Raw genomic sequence first — 26,891 nt, 5'->3', positions numbered from 1 at the left:
ACTCTAAAAAAAACATGTTTCTTGTTCTAATATAAAGCTTCAAAATTTATCTTTCCTATTTGGCCACCTTTTAATCAGCTAAGTCTGATCTAGTACTTTGAGTGGTTGCATTTCTGGGCTCCAAGTTAGTTACTTACACTTAACACTTTTCTGCAGTGTCAACTGAGGCTGACTTGCTATACCTGATGCTGTAAGTTTAGATGGAAGTCAGAGGAAACCTGTAATTGAACTGCAGAAAAGATAGCTTTCCTGACCACTCACATGCTCACCTTTCTTCTATCCCCCTGTGTCTTTTTTTTTTTTTAATGTTCTAAAACCTTGATCAGTGTCGCTCTTCAAATTCACACACCTACATTGAGACTGACCAATGGGATTGACATTTAATTTTAGGAGGAGGAACAGTAGGATCATATACTTTTGTACTTTTAGTTAGGATGACTGGGGAGGGAAGTTGGTGGCAAACAGTGGATGTTGGAGATTTCATGCTAATGAAAGATGAATTTGGTTCTGATCTTTAACAGTTATCAGCATATCATTAAATTTAGAGGATATACTACTCAATTAGACCATTGTATAAGATGCTAAAAATATTTCAGTGTTGTTATGAAATGGTAAGTTTATAGGTAATTCTAGTGGGCAGTATTTTTTTAAGTGAGTTCTATAAGCGTTAGAGTAAATTAACCTTTTAGTGCAATTTTTTTCTAGTGCATTAAAATGTTAATTTTACCTATATGATCATGTATCATTCTATCATGGACCACATACTGTGCTTCTAGAAGAAAACCATATAAAGGTGCTGTGAATTGTGCTTTCCATTTTTAGATCTTGAATAGTCTCTGATTCTTACCATCAGCACACCTGGCATACCTATAGCACAGATATGGGCAGGAAAGTATAGAAGAAATCTTAGAAACCTACGTTGAAAGAAATCTCTTTTGTTAAAGTTGTTCCTTTGTTTTATGAATTTCACTTTTTTATAGTTATTATCTTCTCTTAAACCATAGAAACGACATAAAGCTGATAATGCAGTGAATAAGAAGCAGACACAAGGTAGGAATTTGGCATTTTATTTCTTATGTCTGTTAAATGTACTTATTAACTTACATTGATTTCTTCATTTAAAATCATTTCAGTGGAGACTGTTGTACATGCTTTTCTGTCCCAGTTTAGTGTCTCATAGCAGCGTGTTCCCAAACACTGACCATAAAAATTTGTAGTTATTTTGTTAATTTTTCTGGAACAACATTATTTTATTTGTGATCTATAGCTCTTCCTGTAAAAAAGATTTACAGAAAACAACCATATATTTTATTAATTGAATAAAGTGCATTTTGGAGGCATTTTTAGTTAAAGTATGTACAAATGATATATACTTCAAACACACACAAATATTCTAACTGGTCTGGCTAATGCAGGGCATTTTGTGAGGTATGTTAGTTGCAGTTTTTATTTTGATGAAGCCAGACCTACAAAATGAACTTTAACACAAATGATTAATCATGTATTCTGTGTGAAGGGAGGTGTTCTTTACATGACTGAAACCTGACCACATTCATATTTGTAATCAAGATGTTTAAATAAAGATATTAGAAAAAGAAAGAAATGAGAATATTAGGTAATTAGAGATTAACTACCTGTATAGTTATACAGATAACTATATATAGTTAGTAATATTGTAATTAGTAATATAATTAGTAATATTATAATTAGTATACTTATCTGAAAATCTCCCAATTAACATTACCCCTATTTCATATATGCATTTATGTATTTGATTTATGTATTTTTGTACCAATTCTGAACTTAACACAGTAAGTGATCAATACATTTTTTTTATCAGAAGATAGATTAATGGATGGATGGATGGGTGGATGGGTGGATTGATGGATGGGTGGGTAAAAAAAGGAAAAAATACCGGGAGAGGTCAAAGAGATAGTATAGTAGGCACTTGCCTTACATACTGCCTACCTGAGGTTGATAACAAGTATCTTAAATGGTCTACTCTGATCCTTGAGCATGGAGCCAGGAGTAAGGAGCCAGGAGTAAGTCCTGAGCATAGTGGGGTGTGGCTACCAAACTATAAACAATTAAACAAATATATTCTTTTGTACCTACCATTCAGAGATTCTATTATTTACTTTTTTCCCTTTAGTTTTGGTTTTTACCTGGCTCAGGGATTACACCTGGCCCTGTACTCAGGAATCACTCCTGGCAATTCTTTGGGGAATTCATGGGATGCCAGTGGTCTAGCCTGGTTTGGATAAGGCAAGTGTTCTACCCATCAACCCAGCTCCACCCTCCTTTTGTTTTTTTCTTTTCTTTGGTTTTTGGGCCACACCTGGCGATGCTCAGGGGTTACTCCCGGCTCTCTGCTCAGAAATCACTCCTGGTAGGCACTGGGGACCATATGGGATGCCGGGATTCGAACCACCATTGGTCCTGGGTCAGAGCTTGCAAGGCAAATATGCTACTGCTGTGCTATCTCTCCGGCACCTCCTTTTTTTTTTTTTCTACCTTGTTTTGGTTTGCCATTTTATCCTGGATTATTTAGACAGTAAAACTGAAGAATAGGCAAGAGAACGGGAAGACATAACTGTACTATAAAAACTCATATCAAAAATTAAATCATGTGGCTTAGCAATCCTTGTAGCCAATAGAAGACTTGAAGAATCTCCTATTCTAGAAATAGTGACTTTTATTTTGATCCATAACATTGTTTTCTGAGAGAATAGTGAATCTCCTTTTGTTCTGTGTCTAGTTTGTGTTGGTCGTCTTTTTGGCCTTTCAGAAATAACAGAAATGTTTGAATAGGATATTGTTTGCTGTCAGATCACATAAATGGCTCAGTCTGAAAGCTATCTGTTGTCATCAGAGCAGAATGGAATTCAACTTGCTTCGCTGAGTTGGGAACGGAGTGGGTTGTAGGAGTGGGAAAAGGGCTACTTTTGAGAAATAATTAGTTTTTGACAGATATTTGTAGCATCAGATGTGAATTTCCATTTTCTAAGTGTTTACCAGACTCTATAATATGTAGGAAGCTACATGTCCCTCATTCAAATATCAACCCTGTATTCCTAGAGAAATAAGTATTTTCTCTCTTTAATTCACATTTAGGCTTTTGATAGTAGCTTTTTTTTCCTCCACCATTTTTTAGTTACTGTCAGAAATATTTTCAGTTTTTTGTTCTGGGGCCATACTTACTGGTACTCAGGACCTATTCCTGGCTTTGTATACCTGGTTGAGTTTGGCAACCATTTGGGTTACTAGGAATCAAACTTGGGTCAGACACTTGCAAGGTAACATATTTACCATTTTCTTTTGTTATTCAAACATTTTTTGGCTTTTGGGCCACACCAAGGGGTTACTCCTGGCTATGCACTCGTTACTGGTTTGGGGGACCATATGGGTCGCCCGGAGATCGAACCATGGTCCAACCTAGGTCGGTCAGACATGTTGAAAACAAATGCTTTACTGTTGTGCCACCGCTCCGGCCCCCTTAGTTATTCAAACTTTGTAAATTATAGATACGTACTTGTGTGATACCTCATTTTCACCCAGTAATGAACTTAGTCAGCAAATTATTTTCAGTCTAACTCAGAACTGAATAAACTTGGTGTTTTGAATCTATCACTATTATCTTTGGAGACAAGTCATTTCTTGTCCTGGAGATAAATAAATTGGTTAGATATTCTTTAAGTTAGAAAAGGCAAACTTGTCTATTCACTTGGGATCTGTGTGGGAGGGCTGAGCCAACTGATACTCAGAAGTCCTGAGACTGTTGATTTTTGTGGTTCTTTCCTCCCAGGGAACTGTGAATTGCCTGTTCTCTTCTCCTGGGTATTTTTACCTGAGCTTTTATTCTATGATGTTTTCATGTATCAGATACAAATGCTGCAAAGAACAGATCCAACTCCTGGCAACATTATGTTCCCCCAAACTCCTATCGCAAGGGCCAGTTCTTAGCAGGAGCTATATATATGTATGGCAAAGGAACCACTCTTTTGAACTTTGCTTGATTACTCATAAGGGAGGGAGATTAGAAATGAAAAATAATGTCTAGAAAATTCATTATCTGGGTGTGAACAAGATGAAAGCAATATTTTGCATTGTATATGTGAAATGTACAAAGTAATAACACATTGTATCCCAGACTGCTTTGCATGCATAGGTAGATTTAAAATGTGCCAGAACTTCTTGTCACTTTTTAGATCTCCCAGTGGAAGTCATTTTTATCATCATTTCACCTTATTTTTCTTCCTGTGAACACCATATGGTATCCACTTGCCAGTGGCCTAAAAACTGTGGGACACTGTTTTATACAGAAAGCTCCATTTCATTGCATCAAAACTTATCCTTGTTTCCTCTGATTTTTTTCTCTCTCAGTATTTGATATACCCTCCTCCATATGTTGAAACACATACTGGAAACAGTTTCTCATTACTTTCCCTCAACTGAGTTGTTTTGCAAAATTTAGCTCTACAGGGATTTTTTTAAAATAAAAATTATACTTACTATTATAATTTGTACATCTAAGCCATCCCTCAGTAATTTATTGTGGTAGTTGATTTTTCAGTTATAATACACTTTCTAAAAATGAATGGCTAGGTCCAGAGAGACAGTGCAATGAGTAAGTGCTTGCCTTGTAAGGGGCCTCCTGGGGTTTGATCCTTGGCATCACATATGGTCCTTTAAACCCCACTAAGAATGATCCCTGAACATATATCCAGTAGTAAACCGTGATCATTGCCAGGAGTAACTACCACCTCCATTCCATGAATTGCTATATACTAGCATGTCAATAACTCCAATGGAATGATTAGGGTTGTGGGGAGTTCCTAATAGATGGCCTCCCAAAGATCCTCTCCTAGTGATTCTGGGCCTACAAGTGATTATCTGGGCCATCCTAGCTATTGCTTGGAGCCTCCAAGCTTGTACCCTCACTGCTCTGAGACTATATAGTGTTGAGGACTGACCTGGAGTCAGTCACATGGAAGGCAAGTAATTTACCCTTTTTAGTATCTCTCTAGCCAGTGTGAGAGTTTTAAATGAAATTATTATATGGAGAGCTATGGATTATGGTATAGATTAAAAAAGCTACTTGGGGGAAATTCAAAGCTCCTCCCAATAGAATACTTTGATATTTAGAAAGACAACCTAAATATTGGTGCATGTGCATTTTATGAGATGATGTTCAGGAGGTTAGGCTGGCTTTGACCTCAGGAAGCTTTGTTTAGCTGGTCTGATGCTGTGGTTCAATGAGACCCCATTGCTGTGGTGTCATTGTTTAATATGGGACTTCATTATGGGAAGAAACAGCATAGACCAGAGAAAATCTTTATTTGAAAAAGGCCATTTGGTCTGTCTTAATTTAGGAAAGTACATTATGAAAAAATTTTAACTAGACACATAGCTAAAAATATTTTAGAGCTTTTCCATCTTTTTTTTTCCCCTCTGAAGCTACATCAATCTGAGTTGAGTTGGCTTGGTGGTGACTGATACAAGGTTCCTTGCCTTCAAGTAAAGTTGCTTATATCCCACTGGAAATTATTTCACTGGTAAAAGATCCTAACATGGAAAAGGTGCTGAGTTGGTTCTGGAAATCAGTATGTTTTATGTTGAGCCTTAAAGAACTATTAACAGAGATTGATTAGCCTTAGATCACCTACTAAGAGGACTAAGTGGTGAGGGTCAGTCTGGTGTTGTATGAAGGAGCAGTAGTATTGTATGAAGGAATGTAAGACAGCAGCATTTTCTTAGTTCATTGAAGAAATGTTGCACATTTATTTCCTTGAAGGTATCACCACACTTTGTTGGACTGACCATATAAGAAATGACATATACATTAGTTGACCTAGATAAAGCATTGTTTTCATAATCATAAAAACTGGAATTCTAAAAGAAAAGTGGTATAGCTAAGAAAGAATAAACAAAAACAAAAACCAGAAACTATGAAAGACAAGCAAAAAAAAAAAAGACAAAAGAACAAAAGAAAAAAAACCACAAACACCCACACATACAAAAGAAAAACAAAACAAAACAAAAACCCAAAATAGCAACTACTTAAAAAGGTTTGTGTTTCTTCTCTTTTTCTTTTGTTATGGCTTCATTGGGCTTTTTCTTTTTCTTTGTGTTATTTTGTTACCTTTTTCCCCTTTCCCTTTTCTTCTAAATTCATATTCATAACACCTTAGATGATTCCTTCTAGTTTTTTTTTCTTTTTTTCTTCCCTTTCTCATTTCTTACACTTCCAACAGAACCACATTACTGAAATCATCTTGCTCAGCCTCATAATTTGGATGCAACCAGGACAGTCATATGAACATTTAGTGGAAATAAAAAATGATCAGACTTGAACACCACACCCGAAATCAACGACAACAGGATCAATACCCAATCAATACTACAACAAGCTGTACAAGTGGGGACCAATTACCCTAGTATCCTGGGGGGTAAAGGAGGGAAAAGGGGAATGCATGCTTGGAAAAGGGATGGAGGGAGGACAACACTGGTGGTGGAAATTCTCCATATTCATGATCACTGTGTACCTTAAATATTACTGTGAAAGATTTGTAACTCACTTTGGCCACAATAAAAACCAAAAAAAAAAAAAAAAAGAAAAGAAAAGTGATTTACATATATGACCAAAATAATTTTAGGTGAATGTTAATATTTTCAAGTTATGATGGGAAAAACACTTAGGACAGTTGAACCGATTCTTTTCACCAATAGGCTTGGATGAAGTGGTGTGGTAATAGTGGAGAAATACCACCTCAGCCTGCTTTTCAGTTACCTGATAAACGAAGATCGCATACCCTGGAGCAAAATTGCCCAAGAAAATATAGGAAAATAACTAAAGGGAAAGAAGAGGGAAAAGTGTGACTCAATGTTTATTAACCTTGTGTTAGGTTAGCCCCATTCAGGAAAGTGAAGAGAGAACCAAGTCTTCCTTCTTATCCTCCAGGAAATTGCAATATGGCATTGAACATAAAATACTCACTGACATTATAGTAAATGGTGAAGAACTTTTAAGGGTCTAATGAGAGGGAGGTGGGAATTCCCAAATGTCTTAAGTTTCCGGAAGGACAAGTAGAATTCAGTAAGCAGAGCTGTGAAGTGCTAGCAGCAGGTGATCCAGAAGGGGAAGCAGGAGATAGTTTCTGGGAAGGGCAGATTGTCTGTTTTGCCAAAGCACTGAATATATGTGTCAGAGACTGAGGGGACAGAGAGGACAAGGCAATATTTTGGAGTCCTGTAAACTAGAGAGAAGAACTTAAGAGTTCCTAGAGGGTGTGACTTGTTCTGAGAACATTTGACCTTTTATGGGAAAAGAAGGAAAAGTTTGACTTTTATTTAATGTGAGGGATAAGGGTAGTGAGGATGTATATAATGGAGAGATCCATTGCACACAAGAAGGGAAATTCAGCGAAATACCAGACGTTGTGGAATTGAAAGGTTTGGGACTATGGCACCCAATTTATCCAGCATTTCAAGCATTTCTTTGTTAGAGTTCTTGCTCTTACTAGTGAGCCTTGTGGAGCTGTGAAAACTAAAATCCTGTTGCAAGGATGAGTGGACTTATTCAAGAGGCATTAGCCAAGAGCCATTAGTAGGAGATTTTTCCTTCAAGGTGTTTTCTCAGTGTAGAAAAAAAGAAAAAAGCAAATGGTTCAAATCCATGGGAAGAATACGGGAGGGGGCCGGATTCACTGATCCTTGTGCACTGATAATCAACTCCTCCAAACACTAGTTTTTGCAACTGCTTGCTGGAAATCACTGTAGAGTTCACACAGTGCCCAGAACAGTGCCCAGAATTTCACTCATGAGAGATTCTCAGTGGTCATGCTTGTGAAGGAGCAGTGTTCAGTCTTATGAGTTGGTTGTTAGAGTAAACACCCACTTATTAAACACCACTTTGTGGAAAGTGGAAGGGAGAGGTAGTACAGCAAAGCCCTTTGTGTTTTTATTTGTAGTCCAAGATCCCATCAAACAGATCCTACTTCACTGTGACCTTTTCTAGGCAAGCTGACTTATCAGAGTTGTGCAGTGCCAGCCTGAGCTACTGTGAGGCGTCAGCCATAAAGTTAGTGGTCTCCATTGTGGGTGCATTTATTTTCTTTTATTTGCCTTGTTCAGAACTTTGTTCGATACATAGTTCTCACCACCTCTCTATGAGACATAGTTCTCATGCACCCACATTTCTATTTATTGTTCACTCCCTGGTAAGGACTGGCGTACAACACATCTTCATGGGCTTGATCTGTCTTCTAGGACAGCTAGTCTTGTCCCTGTTATCTTTGGGGGGGAAAATTCACCTTTTATTACCCACTGTAAGAAGTGTCTTTAGAACCCTGAGAGTGTCCCAGGGCTCTGTTGCTCATAGTCCCATGGGTGGTGACAGTTTCTGAATGAACACCTGGCTCTGTGCAACATTTGACCTAGACTTGAGACACTACAGATTTCTCAAGTGCTTTTGATGGAAGGGATTCCAGGGCACTGGAACAGAATGTTTTTATTTTGTCAAACAGAAATCCATTACAACAAACCTGTTAAGTTATATCCTGCTAAGTAAAAACAGGCTACATTAGAGATATTTGAGCTCTCAGACATAGTCAGGCTAATTAGATGAAGTGGAAACTATAGCAGGTGTGTTTGAGATGCAACCATGGGAAAAGATGGGGGAGTTTTGCATTTTAAAGAAAAAGCTGATAAAACTTAAGAAGCGGAACTCTTAGTTCTGTCTTAGCTTGGTTTCATTAAAGCCCCTTGGCCAGAAGTCACAAATCATCGCCTGCAGGGCCCTCCTTAAACTCTACACTGAGAAACTAATAGACTCAAAGTTGTATCAGAGAGATTGTGCTGCATTGACCTAAAAAAGCTTAAAACATAACAAGGGCCAGCTCTAAACCAAGTTCTTGCTTCCTCTAAATCTGGATTGGAGTTGGGTCAAAGGAGGTCAATGATTCAAGATAGCCAGGCTGCTATTTCAGTCACTGACATTTTATATGTGATGGTGTTTGTTTTCATAGTTTTATGGGATAGATGTTTAGAAATCAGTTTCAAAGTAAATACAATGAATTGTATGAATTACTTATTGGCCAGCACTCAAGCCTTGAGGTGCAATGAAAGCTTTTATTTTATAAGAATGGAAAAAAGTTTTTTTTTGTTGTTTTGGAGTCACACCTGGCAGTGCTCAGGGCTTACTCCTGGCTCTATGCTCAGAAATTGCTCCTGGCAGACTTGGGGAACCATATGGGATGCCGGGTTTTGAACCACCAACCTTCAGTATGCAAGGCAATTGCCTTACCTCCATGCTATCTCTCTGGCCCCAAGAATGGAAAAGTTTTTGACAGGTGACACTTAATGTAAATTCAGATAAAAAATTTACAATATAGTATAATATTTACTTACTTTGGTTTTTGATGGCACTCGGGGTTACTCCTGGCTCTAAACTCACAAATTACTTCTGGCTGGCTCAAGGAACCATATGGGATATCAGGGATCAAACCCAGGTCTTCCCTATGCAAGGTAAATGCCCTACCTGTTGTGCTATCTTTCTGGCCCCAAATGCAAGATTTAAATTAAGGCTTCAGAAGTTCGTACATATACCAAAATCAAAATCTTTAGATAAAGAAAGACTTGTTGCTATTCTTTTAGTCATCTGATTGGTTAGTTACACCTACACATTGATTTTGTGTTTTGCTGGAACTTGTTGATAGCTGATTATATATTTAAAAGTTTCTTGAATACATACATTTTTTGCATTTTATAGGGTCTCCAATAATAAAAACTTTTAGGATAGAGAATGAAGAAGAGAAGTTGAGGATAATGTCCTGTTCTAGTAATGGAGAGGCTCCACTCAAAGATTATAGGAAGACAGATTGTAGTGGGGAAGTACAGGAATATTGGTGAGAGGAAAACGGAGGATTGGTTGGAGAAAAACTGAGTAGAAATGAAAAATGGAACAGTGAAGCACGTGAGGGAGATCAGATATTTCTGGATTCATGGAAGTCCACTGGTTTCCACCCTATGCAGTAGAATGAAGACTTCTGACCTGGTCTGCTAGATTTGGGAGATCTGTTGTGACACTCATCCCACTAGTAACCCCGTAGAGTGGCAGAGAGCTATTTTTACTTGTGAACTAATAAACATTTGCAAAGTGACAGTGTTTCAAGAAGGAACAGCTAAGATTACAGAGTTGGAATGGAGACATAACCTTTCCATCTGCTTTCCCTACTAATTTATCAATCTGAGAGAAGTCATTTTCTAGGCAATGTCTAGTAGATTGTCCTTTGTTGCAACTTGTTTTTATTGAGTTTTAATTGATTAAAATCAAATTGTTTGGGGCAGTGGGGTTGTGACCACATGCAGTTCTACTCAGGATTTACTCTTGGCTCTGCTTTGGAGTGATCCCTGGGGATCTCCCTTGGGGAGAATATTTTTGGTGCCAGAGATAGGACAAGGGTCATTTTACATGCCATACTAGTACTTTAGCCTTGTATTATCTCTTTTGTCCTGAAAATAATATTTAAGTATATACTTGTCACCCCATCCCCCATCTTCTTTCGATAACATTACCTGATGGTAAGACCAGCCAATTTCTGGGAGGGGTTTTGGAAGGTAATGAAAGAATTATCTGAGGGGTGTAAAGGGACTGATTGAGATGGATTCAGGAGAAGCAGCAGGGGAGGTTGCAACATGGAGGGATAGAAACAGGTTGAGATGGCAGGGCAGCTGAAGAGAGCCTACTTAAAAGGTTAGCCTGGGTGGCTAGGGACTATTAATAATAAAGCTTTATGTTTCCTGAAACCTGACTACGGATCATTTCCTCGCTGCCACCTTGAACGTGCAGACTTGCTGGCAGGAGGGGGTTGCAGGCGCGTGGCATGGGCCTGCAGAGAGAGGCCACTCCTCCATCTCACCATCATCCACAACCATCCAGGACTCTATAAATAAGTGCTCACATTTATTCTCTTGAGTAAACTGAGGGTGTGAGAATTTTGTATAATTAAGATGCATTGATCAATGGTATGAGTTTTTCAAACATGAAACTTTGGTTTTTCATATAGTTATAGATATATTAGAATTAGTTTTAGCTTTTCAACTTTGTATTATTACTGTTTTATTAGACAATTAAATCATTTCACCAAAATATACTTATTGTATAAGATATTTACTGTTGTATTAATTCACTTAATAGTCCTGGCTTACTTGCCAGGAGTCCTATGAAGTTACTAGAGATAAAAAATGAAAGAGGGTCTAGAGATATAATACAGTGGGTAGAGTGCTTGCCTTTTATGCAGCTGAGCTAGTTTCAGTCTCTGGCATCTCATATGATTCCCTGAGCACCTCTAGGAATAATTTCTGGATGCAGAGCCAGGAGAAATCCCTGAAGCCCCTTGGACATTGTCATGTGTAGCCCCAAAACAAAACCAAAAAAGAATTTAGAGAAACACTGTCTCTAAGTTTAGGGAATTTGGAAATACACAGTGATTATATATGTATTAACATAGTGTAATATTTTACGTATCATTTCAGATAATAAAACTGGTTTTAAAACCTATTGATGTGTGTAATTAATATTAAGTTTTTATTTGATATTTAGTGAATTATTATTATAATTTTCTTTAGAGTTAATTCTTTATCTCTTCTAACAAAAAATAACCCAAATCTATAGCTTTTGTACACATAAATTATTTGTTCTGTAAATATTTGCTGAGCAGCTACTCTCACCAGTTACTGGTTCGGTCTTTACCAGGGAATATAGTGTTAAACAAAGCAAATATTAGCTATGCTTTTCATGCAGTTTATTCTAGGGTAAATTTGTTAACTGACCTTGATTTTTTTTTGAGTACTTTTACATGATCCTCACAATTACTCTTTCCTGATTTTTGTTTTATTTTTCAGTCTATTGATATATTCAATATTTTGCTAATAGAGTGCTTTATACATAGTAGGAAAAAAACCATTGAAAACTTGTCTGTTACAAAAAATTAGAAAGACAAAGCAGAAATGTCAACCTCAATCATAATTTAAATGTAGCTTCTTTTATTCATTCCTTTTCAGTAAGCCAAATGCAGAAATATGTGGGGGTTTTTTTTTAGAATTCTTTAGTAAATCTAAAGGTGGTGCAGTCTTTATGTTTAATTTTGAAATAAATGTTAATTTTTAAATAGGTTTTATTTAATAACTAATCCTTACCTGCTTATGATTCTTTTCTTTTAAACCATTGCTACTATGGGGCCAGAGTGGTGGCACAAGGAGTAAGGCATCTGCCTTGCCCATGCTAGCCTAGGATGGAACGTGGTTTGATACCCCCCCCCCCCGGATCCCATATAATTTCTGAGCACATAGCCAGGAGTAACCCAAGTGTCACCGGGTGTGGCCCAAAAACAAAAAAACAAAACATAATAAAAACAAAAAAAACATTGCTACTGTTACTTTCTTTTATTAACATCGCCACCTTTATGGCTTCTTGAATGCTCTAAGTTTGTCAGTTCCCCTTTCCTATTGTTTCCATGACTCTCCTAGCCAGCTATTATATATGTTGAAGAAAGCTCTTAGCATCTCCAGTGAGTTTATGCCTATTGCTAATGTATAATTGGGACCTAGGAAACATACATTGGTGATTTCTAATTCTTCGTTATCTTCCATTCTCTGACTATTATAGTTTAATTATATGCAGAATGCATTTAGTTTATTTATTTGAAGCCATTTGTTTGATGTTATTAACTCATCAGAAATAGGTTTTTGAGAAGTTGTAAAATGTTCTTAAAAATGTCATGTTTTCTTTTTGCAGTTTTGAGAAATGGTGCTTGGGAAATTGTGCACTGGGAAAAGGTACGCACTGATTTTTATTTTGTATCAAAAAAAAGAAATGCATAGAAATATACTTGAGTAAATTTAGTTTTATATATATGAATAAGCAAATTAGTAAGTAATGTTCTAAACATAACTTAATTCTTTACTTTTATTTAATATATTGTCTAGATACTAAAAGACTTATTGTGATAGGTAAACTTAGAATTTTTTGTTTCTGTCATAGTCGATTTTGAGCAATACTTTCACAGATTTATTTCACTTGAACTTTCTTTGATTTTTTTGCTTTGATTATCTACTAGCCCACCAGTAAAAATAAACATTAGTTTTCTAGTATTTCACATTTATTTTATTTCTAATTCATGTGCTATGGCTAATCCGGGTCACATATGCTTGTTTTCTTGAAAATACAATTTTCTAATGGAGACATTATTTTGTTGGATTCAAGCGCCATACATCAAAAGATTCATTTCTTCCAAGACCTCTAACATGGCAATTAATAACGAGTTGACTCCTGATATAACAAGACAGCCAAGAGTCCTTTTTTGTGTGTGTGTCCTCTTTCAGAAGTAAGCAATTATTACTAGTTCTTCTTTTGTTCTGGACAAAAAGGACATTCACAAAGAAATAACATTTGTAACTTGGTAACTTTTGGAATAGAGACCCCAGAACGATGAACATTTGGTTTTCTGTGTTTGCCAGGACAGCAGAGAAGTAATCCCTAGTTTATTCATTCTCCTTAGTCTCCAGAGTGAAAATTCATGCTCTTTACTCTAGTCTGTGATGCTCAGGGTCTTCAGAGTATATGGATTCCAACCCAGTTTATTGCAGTTTTTGTTGATTTTAAGTCAGTGGGGAGAATAGAAGTTTCTATCTTTTGTGGATATTTGAAAATTCCATTATTTTTTCTCTCTCTTTGGTCTTTGACATAAAAATAACAAAGAAGAAACCTACTTTGTTCCTCAGTTCTGTAATATTCACCTTTTTATTCAGAGGAGCATGACACAAAACAAAATGATCATTTAAATTTTTTGCTAATCTAAAATTAGTGGTTTAGATATTTTTAAGAGAAGGCAAGTGAGTATTCATCAAATAAGATGAAGTGAACTTTATTAAAATATATTTTCTTTGCTAGAGTTATCAATGAAGGTAACAAAATACATATCAATATCTCGTAACATTGATGTATCATTTTCTTCATACCTAAAGTGCTTGTTCAGAAAATAAGATTATACAGTCAAGGAATAATACTCTATTTCTTCACACTGAAACCAACTTGTTAAATGCTTGTTTTCCTAATAGTCGTTATTTTAAGATTGTGTTCTTTTGTCTAGATTATTTTAATACTTTCTCAGTTCTCACAGACCAAAATAAAAAAATAAAGTGACTAGTTTGTGTTTATCCAGACTGACAGCTCTGTCAGTCATCTGGAAGATCAGTGTTATAGCTTCCCTGGTAGAGGGATAAAATTTTAATTTATTTTGTACTTAATTCTCACACTCATTGTGGATTAGCAGTGTGAGCTCTTTAATAAAAAGAAACATAAATCATATTTCTGAAAAATTTTCCCTCACAAATAATCAAGTGTGACAAACATGTGCACACACAAAAGTCTTTGCTCTAGCATTTTTTACAATAGTTAAATTTAAAACACATAGCTATCCAACAATAAGAAAAAATATAAATTAAATCATGACATACATTCTACATTCTTTGTTTTGTGACAGAAGCTATAATTTCACGTTCTGAAGCAGCAGAGTAAGATGTATTCTGTTTATTCAATAATTTATTGAGTAAAAGTGCCAAGCAGTAAGCTCACAGCAACAAGAGAGATGAAGTTTTCTGTATAATAAAATATAATCAGAGGTGAAAAGAATGAAACTGTGTATACTATGATGGCAGCTATGTAAAAGTAATTTAGTGACTACTAAATTAGCTGACAGGCATAAAAACTGGCCTGTAAGCTGGTTTTAGCCAGATTATGGGAACTAATATTTTTTTAGTTTATTGTAATATTTTGTACAATTAAAGATAAAAATCAGTGAGTCTGACACATGCCAAGGTAATATAAGAAGGCTTAATGTAATGGGTTTTAGTTTAGGGTTCTTTTTCTGCCTTTTAAAATATGTGTCTACTGTGATATTTTTGAAATGGACCTCACCTACAGATACACAGACCATAATTCACAGATAGACAGAATTCGCTCCTTCACATAGTACTTCTCTTTCTGGTTTCTACTGCATGTCTTTTTACTACAGCACAAAGTTATATATTGCAAGTTTCTCATTTCAAAGAAAGTTTTGGAATTACAATACATCACCACTCCCGAAGTAAAAGCAGCTGCCCCTATTGTTCACCTAAAAATTAGTTTTTTCACATTGAGATTCAGTTGAGATTATTTCTTCACTTGAATTTAGCTAGAGTATGTTTTTCAGAAAGCCTTTGTTTTCATGGCTTCCTCTTTTGGCTGTTTCCTTTATGCACATACCAGTCCTCGATAGAAATTGCCATGTTAGGTGCTCTGTCTGAAGTCACAAGAGAGGAACGGTCCTTACAAGCATTGTAAGGAGAAATTAAGGCTGTCTCTGGTTTCAAAGACAAGTGTTATGAGAGCTGCTTTAGCTTTCAGTACATTTCTACTTTACCATGTTTTCTGCTGTCAGACCATTTTAGAGCTAACATTTCTTTAAACCACAGTTTAAAAACTAAAAGTCTATTTTTTGTATTAAATGACTAAAGATGAATGGAAATCATGTGATTTGATAAGGGATTTTTTTTTCTAAGTCTGTAAGACTCTTCTTACCACTATAAGATAGACAGCATGGGGCCAAAGCAGTGGCGCAAGTGGTAGGACATCTGCCTTGCACGCGCTAATCTAGGATGGACCGTGGTTTGATCCCCTGGCATCCAATATGGCCCCCCAAGCCAGGAGTGATTTCTGAGTGCATAGCCAGGAGTAACCCCTGAGCGCTGCTGGGGTGTGACCCAAAAACCAAAAAAAAAAAATGCTAACATGAATTAGTTGGAGCATGCTCATCAAGGGCTTATAAGCTTTGGTAGTGTCCTTTAAATATATATGTTTAAAACATATCTAGCATGCTTTGGGGCCCAGGGACCTAACAGAAATAGGCCAGGCATTACAGGTACTTGGGAGTTCCATCAGCCTATATTTAGTGATGCTTGTGGCACATAGTTCAGGGATGGAATTCAGTACTTTGCACACTTCCGGGCCTTTTACATGCTAGGCATGTACATGAATAGTTTAGGCTATCCTTCAAACCTCAGCTTAGATTTGTTAATCTTGTTCAAGTAGAAGCTGGACAGCATTGTCACAGATACATAATTTTAAAGTTTTCAGGTATAGTTACTATTCTCTATTTTCCAAGTTTGCTCCATTTTGAGAAGAGGGTATTTGATAATAAGGTCACTCACTGGTCATCATTTCCCAATTTTACATAATACTGATCTCAGCTGAAGTACATTATTACTATTTTCTTTAATATAGGCATTCATAATTTCTTTACTTCAAGAACCAGCCTTTCTACCCCTCTCTAACCTTCCCTAACCCAGTGCTCACTTGATATATTTCCTCCTTCCCTGATATATCCTTCCCTCAACTGGACATCCCCTGTCGATATATAACCATAGACTTCTCCACTGAAATCATTCTCTTTCCTGACAATAAAGTGGTTATAGTTTGAGGTCCATAGAATAGGGAAGAAAGACTTTCAACAAAACCCAAAACTTTTCTTTTGAATATTTCTGTTTATGTCTTATGTACAATGAGCCAGTAAGGGAGAGCTGGTACTTTAGGGATGTAATTTAAGTCACTGTCAGTATAAGGTTGGCCACCTGGCTTGGTCAATAAGCAAATAGTTGTTTTAATTTTTTTGCCAATGTTCATGTGACAAGCCCATGATTAAATATTGGAGATATAATTAAATATTAACGGCTTCTCCTAGTTTTTTAGCCATATTAAGTGTCTTTAATTTGTCATGTACCAAGTTCACAAAAGTGTTCACAGTTAGTGAGAAAGAGAATAAGCTCTTTATTTTTATTTAAAAGGCAGTTATAGTTTTTAGTAAATTTATTTAGGCATAATGAGAATTTGCCACAGGATGTGAGTTGTAGTATAAACTTTTCCTCTCTGAGTTCTTGGAGCAGAATAACTTGAATTCTAAAACTCATCCTCTTCTCAAAATGAGGATTAGTAGGTAACACCTATTTCATAGGTAAATATAAGTAACATAACATGTACACAGTAGTTTTACCAGTTGTTTTGAAACTTCTTTAAACAGGATAAAGATTCCATTTGTTCAGTTTCTTCCATTTTATTTTTATGTCAGAGAGAGAGGGTATGAGTAGTTGAATTTTCAATGAAGTAGTTAGAATGGATATGTTTAAGATAAGTTATAGGAAGATTTTAAAACAAAAAATACAACATTCTTGTTTTTATTTTGTTTGTCTTTTAAGAATTATTCCATCTTTTTTATGCCATTTTTGTGTAGTTCTTATTTGCCATAGCTATTTTTTACAGTGTATTCTATGCTTAAATACAATGGGTTTTCTATAAATATATTTTAATGCAGATAATTAACCAATTCCCAGTTTTCTTTCAGGTAAATGTTGGAGATATAGTTATAATAAAAAGGCAAAGAGTATATACCTGCTGACACTGTACTTCCTCTCATCAAGGTAGAGATACCTGCTGATGCTCAAACAGTGTAGAGAATGGTTTCTCTACTCTGCATTGACCTTGTGATTTCTCCAAGGAAATAAGGAATAAACGAGGAATTATAAGCTTCTCTAATGGTTGTGAATTAAGCTTTAAAAAAATGAATTGGGATTATGAACTCTCATGTTTTTATATAGAATAAGTGATAGGTACTTTGCTTTATAATTTAGACATTATAATTACAAAAAAGTAATAGACTTCTCTAAATGTGTATAGATCCTTTGTGTAGACTATGAACTCATGTAAGTTTTCCTATCACTTATTTTATAAGATACATGACTTGGGTTTCTGTTGATTTTATCTCCCAATCCTGTACATGATCAATTTTTGGGATGATATGACATGTCACTTTGTTCCTGTAACTTTATATGAATAAGTGAAATGGTACAAGAAAATGGGTAAATTGTTTTGTTTTTTTTCTGTCATCTCTTCACATGCCAGACTCTTTCAAAAACAACAAAAAGAAACAGTCCTTGACTTTTTTTTTAAATTCTTACATTATTGATTTAGATCATTTTATTTTACTCATATTTAAGATAGTCATGAATTAGTATTCTGAACATATGGCACTATTACCCTTAAAGAATGTGACTTTCAAATGCTTTTAGATTTTTAAATCTGTGAAACTAGTCCTAATATAAACTAAGGAAAAAATGTTTTTAACATTGTGGAGGTTGTTTATCATCATTTCCTTGGACCGTTTTATTTGTAAGACCCATATAAATATGGACTGTGTTCTTTTTTCAAAACCTACTTAATCAGGTCATTTCAGTGATTGTTTTTATTAACTTAATAATCATTAAAAATATCTAATATTTACTGGTACTTAACAAAAGTGTGATTAATATAACCTATGAACTCTCATCTGAATGTATCTATAGAACAAAGTTAAAAATAATAATTGGGGCTGGTGAGGTGGTGCTTAGAGGTTAAGGTGTCTGCCTTGCAAGCGCTAGCCAAGAAGGACCACGGTTCAAGCCTCAGCTTCCCATATGGTCCACCCAAGCCAGGGGTGATTTCTGAGTGCTTAGCTAGGAGTAACCCCTGAGCATCAAATGGGTGTGGCCCAAAAACAAAACAAAACAAAAAGTAATAGTATCCTGAGCATCACCAGGTGTGCCCCAAAAACCAAAAAGAAATTAGGAGTTAGATATTACAAACATGATTTAGTACTCAGCTTATATTTTAAGTAGCTAATAATATGACAAAGCTCAAATGCAGCTGTCAGGAGAGATGAAGTCATGAAATTTTCCTATACATGGATGTATCACGGAATCTATTATGCTGAGTTGAAATAAGTCAGAGAGAGAAAAACACAGAATGGTCCTTACTCATCTATGGGTTTTAAGAAAAATGAAAGACATTCTTGTAATAATAATTTTCAGACACAAAAGAGAAAAGAGCTGGAAGTTACAGCTCACCTCAGGAAGCTCACCACAAAGAAGTGATGAGTTTAGTTAGAGAAATAACTACATTTTGAACTGTCCTAATAATGAGAATGTATGAGGAAAATGGAAAGCCTGTCTAGAGTACAGGCGGGGGTCGAGGTGGGGAGGAGGGAGATTTGGGACATTGGTGATGGGAATGTTGCACTGGTGATGGGGTGTGGTGTTCTTTACATGACTGAAACCCAAACACAATCATGTATGTAATCAAGGTATTAAATAAAAATATATATAAAATAAATCACACCCAAAAAAATCATTTGGATCAAAAACTAAATTGTTTACCTATATAAATTATTATTTCATAACTCATAGGTGGAAGTGTCTTAAAATTTGTAGAGTCAAGATAGACTTTGTTGGTAGAAAATGGGAAGAAAAGAAAACAATTTTAGAAGAGTTGTAGCAGGAAGAGGAGGGTGCCTTGTAGAAAAACTATAATAAGTTAATGAATGAATAAGTTCATGAATATAATGAGGGAAAAATGGGGCATAGGCCAATGTGTATGTTTGAGGTTATATACTAATCACATGATAAAAATATTTGAAAGAGGCACAAAATGTGATAAAAGAGCCTCTAGTTATTGGAAAGATGTGATTTTAACATTCAATCTCAGGAATTGATAAATTATATGGAAAAAATTTTTTGACTTTTGCATGATTTTAAAAATCTTTTACCTACATCTTAAGGTTTATATGTAAAATCAAAAAAACCAAGTAATTAAAAAATGAGAAAAAATGACTTCTAAAAAGCTATCTGGATCGAACAGACATATTATACTTTAAATTCAACTAAGTAATGAAATATTAGTGAATTTTATTTTCTTTAAAATAATCTTTGGAGGAACTTAATTGCTATAGATGCCATATTAATATTTAGGAGTTTAGAACATATATGCATGGAACTTATTGAGGAACTAAATAGAAAGTTATAAAATATTTTTAATAATTAACTTAGAATTAAGTCATGTCAGTATAGTCAATTAGTTTTATATGTTTGATCATATCAAAAGTAAATATGATAATTTTTGTTTGCTCATTTGATACCCATTAATAAATTTTGTTCTGATAAGTTTAATAAGTAAAACATCAATATTTTATCAAATTAGTAAAATATTTTTAGCATTATATTTATTTGGGTTTTTGGGCCATACTAGGCAATGCTCAGGGATCACTCCTGGTAGTGCTTCTTGCACCACCATATGAGATGGTGGGATCAAACCAAGGCTGGCCACATGCAAGGCAAAAATGCTCTATCCACTCTGCCTTGCTCCAGACCCTCTAATAATTTTCTTATGCCACTGTAAGTTCATTTGTTTCTGTTATCAAAGTAAAAACATGATGATTTTTACTTATAAATGAGCACCACTTAGGAGTGTTAAAGAAAGCTTTTTATAATATTTTCATTTGCCAAGTATTTTTTAAAAGATTCATTAATTAATAGTGTATCTTCTTAGACATAGTTTGAAATTGAATCATGAGTTTAGTTGAAAATTTTATTTGACTTTCACTTTTTGAAATGAATAAACTGAAACTTTATTGTATATATTTATGTTTAGAAGCATAAAATAGTGAAATAACTTAAACCAAAAATTCAATTCCAAACAGAACCTTACGATACCTATTTTATGCCCCTGGAACATTTTTCTCTTTATCAATTCTAACTAATGCATTATTAGATAACACAAAAGGCCACAATTATGTTTTAAAACTTCCTAAAATCAGTATCTTTGCAACTTCGCTTTAAAATTAAGACTTAAGCAGTTACCTTTGAAAATGTTTTAGAATAAAAAAAATTTTTTTTTTTTTTTTTTTGGTTTTTGGGCCACACCCGGGTGACGCTCAGGGGTTACTCCTGGCTATGCGCTCAGAAGTCGCTCCTGGCTTGGGGACCATATGGGACGCCGGGGGATCGAACCCGCGGTCCGTCTCCTAGGCTAGCGCAGGTAAGGCAGGCACCCTTACCTCAGCGCCACCGCCCGGCCCCTAAAAAAAATTTTTTTAATGATTTTAATGTATATGTAGGAGAAAAGTTAGTATAATACATATCTTTGTTTTTAAAAAGCCTAAATGTCTAGTTTCCACAATTATTTCTTTTTTGGGATGAGTAGCGATAGTTATGATCGATTGCATAAGATTGAGGTGTACTGGAAAAGAAAAATCTGCAAGCTAAAATAGCTTATTTTCCTTAATATGATATATCCTGAAAATATTTCAGAAAACTCTTATTTCTACTCGAGGTAGTTGTAATATGGTGATTCAGTGAAAAAGTAATGAAAATTGAGCTTAAAATCAAAGAATGATTCTTTAGTGCTTTTCGACCTGATCAAAATATGTTTTGAAAAATCGACACTGGACATTTTTATTAACATGTATTATTTTCAATAATGAATTCAAAATTTCTGTCTCTTTTGTCCATTTGTTTGTATTTTCCCCTTTCCTCTGTTATTCATTTTTTTTTCCCATTTTAATTATTTTAAACTGGGACCTTTAGGTGGCAGTAGGGGAAATAGTGAAAGTGACCAATGGGGAACATCTCCCAGCAGATCTCATCAGCCTGTCCTCAAGGTTAGAACCACAGAGTTGCACAGGATATGTGTATGCGGATCCTCACCCTACACCACTTGCACCCAAAGAATCTCAAGTTCTCTGTCTGTTCCTTTTGTATATGTTTTAATGGTAAACATGTCACAGATATTTTAAAGTTAATCCATGCTTGTCCTCCAGGTGGGCAGATTCAGCTCCTATTGTTATCAGTAGGAGTCTATGAGATATGTCAGTAATGGTAGATTGAATTCTCTTTGCATCTTTAATATCATCAATATCTGTTCCTATTCAACGACATGCCAAAAATCCTATGGCTTAATTTATTACCTCTCCAAGCTATTGTTTTTAAACAATATTCAGGTTTCATGAAGCAAATGAAACTTTTAAGATTTGTCATATTCAAACACAATTTTAAATTTTCTAGAAATTCTATAAAATCTTTTCAGTGATTTTTGTCTGTAAATTTGAGCTTGTATAGGGTTTACAGAGGACGCTCTGCACAAAGCTGGATGTTGTACATTTTGTACTGCATGCTTTGGGATCAGTTTTTATCCCACTTGTAAGTGGTAACAAAAGTGCACGTTCCTGTGATAAATTTCAGCTGTCTCCTAGTGTCTGTATTGTGATATGCATCTTGTTTCATTTTTTCCACCTACTAATCAGAAAGCCTGCTTTGCTTCTTTGACTGCAGTTTGTGTTTCGGATGTCATCATAATTTGCTGATTTAATACCTAGCATGATTCCTTACCTGTGACTTCCTGCTGCCTTCTCATAGCACTATCAAGAACCTTCAGTAAAGTCTGTGTGATGGGATTAAGAATATTCTGAATTCAGATACATATTTGATTAGCCCCATATCAAATATAAGCTAGCAATATAACTCAAGGCATTTGCAGTTCTAGAAAAGATGCCATGTTTTAAAAAAAATAAGAATTAGATTTAAGTAGAATTAGATGTTTCTCTCAGTTTACTGTGAGATGATCTTCAACCCAGTAAGTTTAATGAAGTTTGCTTGCCAAATTCTAGAATCAACATTGTTCAGATGGCTTCTGTCTTTATAATTCTATATATTTTTAATTTTATAAGCATTATGTTTAAAATATATATTAAGACATTAGGTTTCCATATATATATAAATTAAGTAATTTATGAATTTGGACCAATGAAATTGCTGTTACTACCATAATATAAAATTAAATATGGAATAATGATAAAGTTAAAATACAAATATTGGAAAGCTTGAGCTGGGAGAAAGTGCTAACCTTTATTGGAAAAAATGCAATCCATAAATTAAGTGGAAGAAACTGTAGTGCCTCATTAAAATCTATAAAATATTTAATATACATGAGTTTCAGTAATATTTTTTAAATTATTGGGCCACAAATACTAGCTAAATGACCATTTCTGAAACTGGAAATAGTTTGTTTTACTCAATTTGTTTTGTACAAATTGTAAGTTGATTAGAAAATTCCAGGTGTTTGTGACTGTCAAATGTCCCTGAGTACATATACTTCATAGAAGTTATGGCCATGGGCTCTTCAGCAAACTTGGCTTATTATATAACCAATTGCAAACAGATTGATATAACCAGAATAGTTTTCCATATAGTTGAAGAATAGATTGTACATATGGACTAATCAGTGGTTACTGGGCAAGTAAAGAATCACAAGTTAAGAAGCATAATGGAGAGGGACCAGGGCAAAGTGGTTGTAATACACTGTAATACACTGGTTGTAATACACCCCTTATCTAGTTGTCCTCTACACACCAGACATCTCTAGAACTGCCTGGTGTTGAACCATATAATCAATATTCTAGGTTCACATCAGGAAGCAGTACTACCAGTTTTGCTGATTTTAGGTTTTGCTTTAGCTGTCCAAGAATCTGAAATCATTTTAAGAAATAAGAAAATCAGGGGTGGGTAGGAACACATTTCATTGTAAAAATGTGTTCAAGTAGTTTCTAAATGTAGTCTTAAATATTTTAAATAGTGTGGTTTCTAGGATTCTGTTCATATTTTCTGGAAAGGTAGTTATAGAGAGTTTATAGAAGTAGCAGTCTGGAATTTTCTAATCAACCCCTTTCCTTAACCAATTTACATGTGGGCTGTGAGCATGAAATCTCACTTGACGGTTTTGAGCTAAAGATAAATCTGGGCACAGAAGTGCTTTGCATTTCAGATATGCTTCTGTGTCCTGCATTATGTGGATGAACAATTTGTCTCATGTGACAATTAAATCATTTACATTATCTTGAAGACTAGTAGGGAGAGTTGTTAGGAAATTGCTTTTGGGTCCTTTGGGATAAAAAACTGATTCCATAGTAAACCTGCATGGTTTCTGTCTCACAGCAATGTAATGTTAGAATGAAAATGATCCAGAAATTAAATGACTTAAAAGTCTTCTGCAAGTTTATTATTTAAGTAAGTTATGCTGTCCTTCCTACACTAAATCTTTGCACTTTTCAATTTTAAATGACAGTGAGCCCCAGGCCATGTGCTACATTGAAACATCCAACTTAGATGGTGAAACAAACCTGAAAATTAGACAGGTGAGATTTAATAGTGGTTCATATCATTTTTGCTGGGTGCTTGGTGGACTTAGGAAAGCATGGATTTAAGAGATTTGCATATTATTATCTTCATTTGAAGTCATTCTGACCAATTACAAATACTCTACTATGAAAATTTTTCTTTACTTGCCTAAGTGTAGTGAGTCTATCAGATAAGTATTATTTGTAACAGTATTTTTAATATTTTATGAAACAGATAATATTTGGGTGATAATAAGAATTATAGTTCTAGATGCCCAAGGCATATGTTAACTTATTTATTTTCTTAATTGACCTGACCTGAATTTGCTATATTGAAGTGGTTTATTTTCCATTATTGTCCAAAAAGTCATTACTAATTTCAAGGGGATAGTTTTCTTTGTATACCCTCTCTAATAAAAAGCAAATGTAGCTTTTTTTTTTTTTCATTAAGTTTTAAAAGGACTTTTTAAAAACAGGAATAGTCTCTTGAATTGTAGGCAAAAGTTGGAAATGACATGTGGTATATGGCAACTGTAGGTTAGCATAAAGTGTCTAGACTCAGTGCCATAGAAAAGAGGGTTGTTTATATTTTGGGCATTTCTGGTTGACCAGCTAGAAGAACCATTTTAAAAGGAGTTTTTCTTATCAGTATACTTAAAATATAATATGTTTTTTTTTTTAAAAAACCCTGCTCTCAGGGCCGGAGCGGTGGCACAAGCAGGAGGGCATTTGCCTTGCACATGCTGACCAATGACTGACCCATATGATCCCCCAAGCCAGGAGCAATTTCTGAGCGTCCAGCCAGGAGTAACCTCTGAGCACCAGTGGTTGTTCCCCTCACACAAAAAAAAACCCTGATTTCATTGGATATGGATTCTATTTGTATTATTTTATATTCTCTTTCTAAAATTTCGCAGACACAGATTCTATCATGCTAAATATTAATGTTTAATTTGGGCAACAAGTGGTTTTCTAAGAACTTATTTTAGAACAACTTTGCAGAGTAATTTATAGTCCCCTAAATATATTTAAGTATATATTATATAAAAGCTGTCCTATTCTTATGCTAAAAAATTCTCTATTCAGGTGGAAAATGTTATGTTAATTATGATTAAATAAAGGATGCTGTGTAAGAGGTAGATTGCTTATGAAAGCAGGGGATCACATGACTCTCTGCTCTGGGAAAATTCAGAGTTTCCACATACAACTTATTTAATATGTTCTTTGCTTTGAAAATAAAATCTTTAAACAGGGCTTACCAGCCACATCAGATATAAAAGACATTGAAAGTTTGATGAGGATTTCTGGCAGAATTGAATGTGAAAGCCCAAATAGACATCTCTACGATTTTGTTGGAAACATCAGACTTGATGAACTCGGGTATGTAAAACCACTTTCACAAAAATACAGAATCCATGGTGTTGCTGGATTTATTTTAGTTTGATTGCTCAAAGCCTTTTTATTAAGCATTTCTCTGTTCTACTTAGAAGAACCCTTTTGTGAAAATGCTAGATCATGGTGTAATTGGACTGGCCCTGTGCTCTTGCCAACTTGCCAGTGTTTTCAGGAATATCCTGTGACCCTGGTCTGTCACAGGACTAAATTTGCATTTTCCATCGTCTGGAAAATGGAAAAGCACTGAGTGGTTTAAATCAGTTACAGGTGTTAAAGAAATAGTTTAAGCAAAGAAGATAAACGATCCAGTTTGTGATTTTCTTTTTTTTGGGGGGGAGGGGTTGTCACACAGTGATGCCCATAGGTTACTCCTAGTTATGCACTTTGGATTCACTTTTGGCACCAGGGATCAAACCTGGATCAGTCTGGTATAAGGCAATTACCCTATCCACACTTCTGTTGCGTTGGCCCATGATCCAGCTTTTGTGAGTTTATTTTCTGAAATAAAGGATAAAAGATAAGCTGGCAAGCAAAACGATAAAGTGAGGCTGGAGAGATAGTACATGCTTGCCTGCACTCACCTTGCATGTGAATGGGGTTTAACTCCTGATACCCCATTTGATCGATCTCTCAATCCTGCCAGAGGTGATCCTTTAGTGCATATCCAGACATATGGTGCGTGTGGCCCCCAAAATAAAAACAATGATAAACAAGAATATTTACACTGTGTCAGATTTTAAGAATGGCTTCAGAAAAACTAGCACAAGGTAAGTGATACTGGGAGTCCTTGGAAGTGATAATTTTGATTTAAATAGGATGGCTGTAGTGAGTATTGCATTTGACATTTGCTCAATTGGCATTTGAGCAAGGTAGGCTGGTGGTGAGGAAATTAGCCATTCAAGTATTTGGAGGAGAGGATTCCAGGAAGAGGATTACTCAACACAAATTATTAGTTTTATCATTATGTGTTTTTTAAGTGGGAAAGTGCCTTGTGTAATTAGAAAACATCAGAGGGGTCAGTGTGGTTGGAATGGAGAAAATATAAAGGTCAAGAGATTATTGTGGGTCAGATCATACTATACACTCTTTTCTGGTTCTTTTCTACTTTGCTTCCTCCCTGCTGTCCTTACTCTGCTTCCTGGTTTTTACAAACCAACATTTGAGTCATCAACTAAATGTCACTAAATACATTAGTCCAACTGACCAGCCTGAGATATTATAGTGCTTTCCCTATATTGTTATTTCCTTATTGAAGTCTATGAATTTTAAGAGACATTTGGTGTGTACCCTATATTGTCCTTATTTAGATCCACCAAAGGCTTTTCTGTAATTATTGGTATGATTAAATGTTATCCTAAAATTTTACGAAGGATTTTCTATGACATATGGTAATAGACTAATGATAGATTTGACCATTTATACAAG

The 26,891-nt window shown here is 35.1% G+C and overlaps 1 protein-coding gene across 1 annotated transcript in view; it reads left to right on the top strand.

The window, feature by feature from the left end:
• ATP8A1 (ATPase phospholipid transporting 8A1) overlaps positions 1-26,891 on the top strand; it is a 267,076-nt gene that overhangs the window by 44,100 nt on the left and 196,085 nt on the right. Inside the window, 5 exon segments of the mRNA XM_049790104.1 lie at positions 1,005-1,050; positions 12,797-12,837; positions 21,487-21,560; positions 24,020-24,089; positions 25,324-25,451. Of these exon segments, the coding sequence (XP_049646061.1) occupies positions 1,005-1,050; positions 12,797-12,837; positions 21,487-21,560; positions 24,020-24,089; positions 25,324-25,451 (359 nt within the window).

This window comes from Suncus etruscus, chromosome 16 (genome assembly GCF_024139225.1).
Source record: "Suncus etruscus isolate mSunEtr1 chromosome 16, mSunEtr1.pri.cur, whole genome shotgun sequence".
NCBI classification, from domain to species: Eukaryota; Metazoa; Chordata; class Mammalia; order Eulipotyphla; family Soricidae; genus Suncus; species Suncus etruscus.
This window is presented reverse-complemented; position numbering and strand designations above follow the sequence as displayed.